The sequence below is a fragment of the Glandiceps talaboti genome, chromosome 12, assembly GCF_964340395.1.
Source record: "Glandiceps talaboti chromosome 12, keGlaTala1.1, whole genome shotgun sequence".
In the NCBI taxonomy this organism is placed as follows: domain Eukaryota; kingdom Metazoa; phylum Hemichordata; class Enteropneusta; family Spengelidae; genus Glandiceps; species Glandiceps talaboti.
Genome location: NC_135560.1, coordinates 23,752,823 through 23,759,174, shown reverse-complemented (window position 1 = coordinate 23,759,174; position 6,352 = coordinate 23,752,823). Strand labels below are relative to the sequence as shown.

Below are 6,352 nucleotides of genomic sequence, written 5' to 3'. Positions count from 1 at the left end.
GTTGATAAATCTTTATGCTTCAAATTTGAATGTTTTACAATGCCATGTCTGCATATATGGTTGGATAAAGAAAAAAGTAGGATTGATTGTATGTTTTATTTTTCCTTTCAAGTTAAAGTTGATAATTGTAGAGTAGGTAAGATCCTCCTCTGTAGTGGAAAAATGTCCTTGGCCTAGGGAGTCTTTTGCATGAAAAGTCTATTGCATCTTAAGGGTTAATACAAGGTCATAAAATGCCTGAAACGGTTGTGAAGTACATGACAGAATGAAAGACTAAATGTTGTGATTTGATTTCAGGTGACTGCGTCAGACATAGTCCAAGCTGAGAAATTGTTTGGTTCATTGTCTCATATCACCACCTCAGAACTACCTCAGTCCAGACTTTTAACTCTGCTGGGAGAATCTAAAAGAAAACAGTACCAGGTGTTGTCAGATCAAGAACTGAAAGCCAGGAAGCAGCTAACATCAGATATGAAGACGTCATCTGAAAGTGTTGGAAGGGCTGGACTTCAGTATTGTTGTGATGAAATACTAGCAGACATGGCACAGGTTGGTTGGTTTACATCATACACCCACAACTCTTGACCAGTTAATACACAAAATAACAACCATACACTCATGGCACAGGTTGGTGGTTGATTGGTTGGTTGGTTGGTTTTCATCATACATAAAAATTCTAGCCTAGGCCATTTTCACAATGTGGCAACCATACTTTCTTGTCCTCTGAGGGCATTGCTAACATTACCTAAACCATTCATTATTTCATTGTTAACACACAACAAAAGAACTGAGTAAGAAGCCGACAGGCACAAACAACCTTTGCCCACATTTAATAGTATTTTATGAATAGTAGAATGTGAACTCTGACTATCTTACCTGAATACACCTCTCAGTGCTACTGTAATCTTAATCTTATAAAAGAATTCAAAACAGAAATAAATCAAGTTGCGTTAAGTTGTTTCTTGCAGCAAAAAATAATGTTGCTTGCAGACTACTTTGAAGGTAAACTGCAAGCATGAAGTCAATGAACTATAACTTCTTTTTGTAAAAATGTCTTCAAAAATGAGTCTGAACGTAACAGGAGTTACCAATTTGGTTAGTCACTTGAAATTAGTAACCTTCATAGATTTCAATTACCATCATTTATTTTCATCATTTTTAATTATTTTTTTTCAATTTCAGGAGAGAAGACAGAGAAATCTATTTTCAAGAAGTTATGTGAAAGAGTTAACATCAGAAGCCATCTTGGTTGACCACAAGTTGTCAGCACTCCAACAAGTGTGGCCAAGACTTTTCATAGAGATGGTACATAACGCAGTTGTAGAAATGTCCAACACAGATAAATACATGAGAAAATGTCTACAAGACTTAGAATCACATTCTAGATCTCAGAAAGAAAATTAACCCTTTGAAATCCTTCTCTACCAGATAGTAGAAGGTTTGTAACTGATGAAAGGGTTAATATTCTAGACTCTCTCTCAGCACGTCCCCCCATATCTAGATATGAAAGAGTTGTAACTACTACAATCTGCTGTGCTTTCACACCCTCTCACCACCTCCCCATATCTAGATATGAAAGAAGTAATATTCTAGACTCTACTGTGCTTTCGCACCCTCTCACCACCTCCCCCATATCTAGATATGAGAGAAGTTATATTCTAGACTCTACTGTGTTTTCGCACCCTCTCACCACCTCACCATATCTAGATGTGAAAGAGTTATATTCTAGACTCTACTGTGCTTTCGCACTGTCTCACAACATCCTATATCTAGATGTGAAATAGTTATATTCTAGACTCTACTGTGCTTTCGCACTCTCACCAACTTCGATATCTGAGTGGTATTCTACATTCTGCTATGCTTGCAAACTCTTTCACTGTCACTTGTATTTAGATACAATGTCTTTTTATAGAGAGTACATGTACAAGAGTTTTTATTTGCCTAATTACTAAGTTAATCACATACAGAAACCACCCACCACCACCCACTCAGTTTAAGATTTTAAAAAAGAAGAATATTGAAAGCCTGATAAATTGACACTGCCCATGTTTTCCTTTAGTAACATTTCATAAAACATTCCAACATCTCCAACCCACCATTGCTGAAATTCACCAACAAATCGTTTATGAAAACTTGTGTCATCAGTTTTACTGTAGACCTGAAAGTGACTGTCTGTGTTCATACAGCTCACAAAGGATAACTTTAGCTGTATGGCCCTGTCAAAACACAGTATGGACATCTTCACAGACATCCAAACTTTCCAAGACCTTTGTATGGTCCATTTGGCAGGAAGTCAATATATTCTTATAGATACATGTACAACCCATGAAAAAACACCGATGTGTTTGCTTGCATGGAGATAGTTAAGGAAAGACTTCATGCAAAGACAAAATTAGGTTAAAACAACAATACAACTGATATACAAAAACAAGAGTGTGTGCCTTTGATGTAGGTTCATGTGATGTATGTATCAGTTTTCTTTATATCTGTGGAAGTTATAATGTAACAGTAACAGTCATACTCGATTGTTACGCTATGTAGCATTGTATCAGTAAAGAGAGTCATGGGATCCTGGCTCCTGTAATGTTTATACTGTGATTAGTTACTGACACTGATTTCATTGTATGTATTTGCATAAACCTTGACTCATTCCTGCGTACCACAAGCAAGCAAACACAATAGTGTTTTTTTCACAGTTTATATTTGTTACCATGTAACATGTCAACAGTATTCTGACAATATTCCATTGATATATAGTTTGGTGAATTTCAGTGTCTTTATGTTGCTAAAAGCATGGTATATTATTATAAGCAGATTAGACTAGTCTTGAGTGGTGCACACATATTGGATCACTGCCTTGCACTCACTTTTATTTCAGTGCAATCTATTAAATATAGAAGCTATAAAAACACATTATTTTAACTCATTCAATCCCAAACCATTCACAACAAATACTTGAATGTTTAAGTGGCCAAAGTGAGGTAGTTCTTGGTAGCTGTTAGCTTATTTGTATTGCATAGAGTGTTTTAATTGCACCACTGGGTGTATTTTGGGATGCACACAAATTTGATAAGTTTGGTCATCAGTAATATAAGCTTCAAGTGAAAAGCGTAATAGAAAGATTTGCTAAACAAACTTGCTGCTGCGCTTTCTGTATTTGTTAGTTTCAACCTAATACTGAACATAATTTACATTCAACTAAAATTGCTGTAAACTTAGTGATGAAACTATAGTTGCAGAAAATCGTCTGCTCAATTAATGGCAAATATTGCAAATGTGGACATTTTCTCTTCCAAAAAAAAATCTGCTAAATTTTGGTCTACAACTGTACTGAAAGACTGACATTGCACATTACTAAGTGTGATGTATTCTAGTAATGTACAATGTAATCAGACATTCTAAATGAATACATGTTTTCAGTCTTCTACCAGACTATGAAGTATAAAGTGAAAATGTTTCAGTTTACTGTATTCATTTTGAAATGTCGACCATCTAGCCATGAGAAAGTGATGTAAAATTTGTAATTCGAATAAACCAGCCAAGCCTTGCACTCTGTACTTCATTCATCGTGAATTCACCATCAATGTGAACTTGACAGTGTGTAGATGATTTACTCAAAACAAGCCACTTTCTCCCAACTTGTACTTAGTTGTGTACAAACAAATACCCCCTAGGGAGAAAGAGGACCAACTTGTACTTTATTGTGTACAAACAAATACCCCCTAGGGAGAGAGGACCAACTTGTACTTAGTTGTGTACAAACAAATACCCCCTAGGGAGAAAGAGGACCAACTTGTACTTAGTAGTGTACAAACAAATAACCCCTAAGGAAAAAGATTAAAAAGTCAGTGTCAATGATTTGTAAACCTGTTAGGTACATGAGAGGTTCCTACATGAGAGAAAACACTATTTATTCCAAATGACAATGCTGAAAGAGACAAAAATACTTTCAGTGGAAAGAGAGAAGTTTTAGCTGCTTGATGGTCACTAGATGTACATAATAGAAGTGTGAAACATACAGTGTTAATAACTGTAATTTTACTTTTAGTGTGGTATACATGGAGTATTCCCATGTATGTATGTCTGTATATATTTCTTCCTTTCACATGGACACCAATCTTGGTAAAAACAACAGTATTTTTACTCTACACCAAGCCCTAGAAAAAGGCTGTCTGTGTACAGCCGAAATGTGGGCTACTTTTAATATTTAAAAATGCTGATTTTTTAGTAAATCTTGGACTTGTCTCCTTGAACTAAAACAAAAACAACAATTTCAATATATTGGTAATTTTAAACATATTTGAATTGTTTGAAATCAATCACCTCATCCAATATGTGTGAAAATATAACAATGAATGGGTGATAGACTGTTTATGATAGTAATAGTTTATGTGGTATTTATTTCAGTACACCTATGTCTTGTTGCCTCTCCCTGTACAAAATTATGTTCATCACACATGGACTGCTGACACTTAAGACATTACTTTTGGAAAGAAATATTTACAAAACCACTGCAAAAGACTATATAATAAATGCTGGTAATAAACAGTTTTGTTTGTGGAACAAGTACAAAGTCTTGTGGCTTTCATCATTAGGTAATAATATGCTGTAAGTCTGTGGTAGAAAAGTCAGCTGTACTTTGATGATATCAATGGAAAAACCCTGCCATATTTTAACATGGTGTACTTGGACTAGTACTTGTACCATATCATTTGACAAGAATTCAAGGAAGACCTTGGCAAGATTAATTTAAATATTTCACAATCTTTTTCTTTTGTTTAGTCACATGAGAGATAAGGAAAACATCGACTAGAGTACATGTACAGGAAAGTGAGAAATCCTACACCCCACCCCCACCCCCCACCCCCCACTCCCAATCATCACAGCTAGAGGCAAAAACACAATTTTAATACTGATGTTGACATATATAGGAAGGTGTAGAAGTGTACTTTAATACCATAAAACAAGTTTCTGTCATTTCAGGAAAATGTTTGACGTCAAGTTTTAAGTACAATTTTTAAGTTATCAGGTTTTTGAACCAGAAAATAACTACTGTACATTCCCATTTATATACTTTCACTTGGCCTGTACCTAATGTAAAACATTTACAGTTTGTAATGTAAATTTGCCATACAATTGATACAGGACTCTTCTGCTATCCAAGATTTGAGTACAATTTCTGAACCACACAACGTATCTCTTGATTTGCCATCACCATCATCTGATGTTTTGACGCAATATATCAAATATGCAAGTTTGTAAACAGATATTTATATTTTACCTCTGATGTTAAATGTAAAAAGTTATGAATATATGATTGGACTTTCTTTTTTTTGTTCTCAACATATCAATATTGATGATTTAACTTGACTGTAAATATTGGTTGATTGCTGGTTACTCAATGTGGATGATTAGTGTAATAGTTTGTATATATACACAAGCAAACAACTTTATTATGGAGTTTTTTATTTCAAATATGTGGATGAATTTACTGAGTGATGTTCATTTGTTTCTGGATTTCTGGATTTGAAGAAGTCCGAATGTCAAAGTATATTGTACTATGTTTGCTTTGCAGACTTGAGATTTAATGAAATAAATGATTTGGTCATTACTCAATGTTGTCATTGTATTTGTTGGTCTACACACAGGCACTTATGACATATAATTTTGAAAATTTGTCATGAAAACAATTGAATGTGTATTTAGTGTCAGGGAATCAAGACATAATCATTTCAAAAACACCAATGCAAAATGCACTTAGATTGTTTTTCTAAAATGCAATCTGGGACTGGTCCCAGTTCAATTCTGAGACCAGATTCAGTTGTGTTTAACAAGTGTCATCACATGATTAACAATGAATCATCTATATCTGTTGATATCTTTGCAATAAACACTTATTTTGCTGTTGTTATGGGTGTGGTCATGTTGCTAGGCATATAACCCCATACTGGTGTCAATATGTAAACAAAGTGACCATTGGGAAGCAGTGACTTGAGATTGTTGGATGTGAAAATAATCTGGTAATCCTAGTTGTAATGCTGATGTCATTGCATGAAGGGCCTCATACTAGGCTTGCTAATTGAAACTGTGTTTATTTCAGATCTGTATGCCATAAAAACAAGCGTTGAATCGCTTTACTTGGCTGCTACAGGTTGTATTCTACTGACAGACAAGTACAACATACACTTTGATTCCCATAACTTGGTTTGAATTGCTTTACTTGGCTGCTACTGGTTGTATTCAACTGACAGACAAGTACAACATACACTTTGATTCCCATAACTTGGTTTGAATCGCTTTACTTGGCTGCTACAGGTTGTATTCTACTGACAGACAAGTACAACATACACTT

At 34.8% G+C, this 6,352-nt stretch overlaps 1 protein-coding gene across 1 annotated transcript in view; it reads left to right on the top strand.

Moving 5' to 3' along the window:
* The window catches only part of LOC144443534 (leucine-rich repeat-containing protein 49-like), a 34,648-nt gene extending 33,203 nt beyond the window's left edge, over positions 1–1,445 (top strand). Inside the window, exons 16-17 of the mRNA XM_078133057.1 lie at positions 298–549; positions 1,183–1,445. Of these exons, the coding sequence (XP_077989183.1) occupies positions 298–549; positions 1,183–1,404 (474 nt within the window). The 3' untranslated portion in view covers positions 1,405–1,445. The remainder of the gene's footprint in view (positions 1–297; positions 550–1,182) is intronic.
* The last annotated feature ends 4,907 nt before the right edge of the window (positions 1,446–6,352 follow it).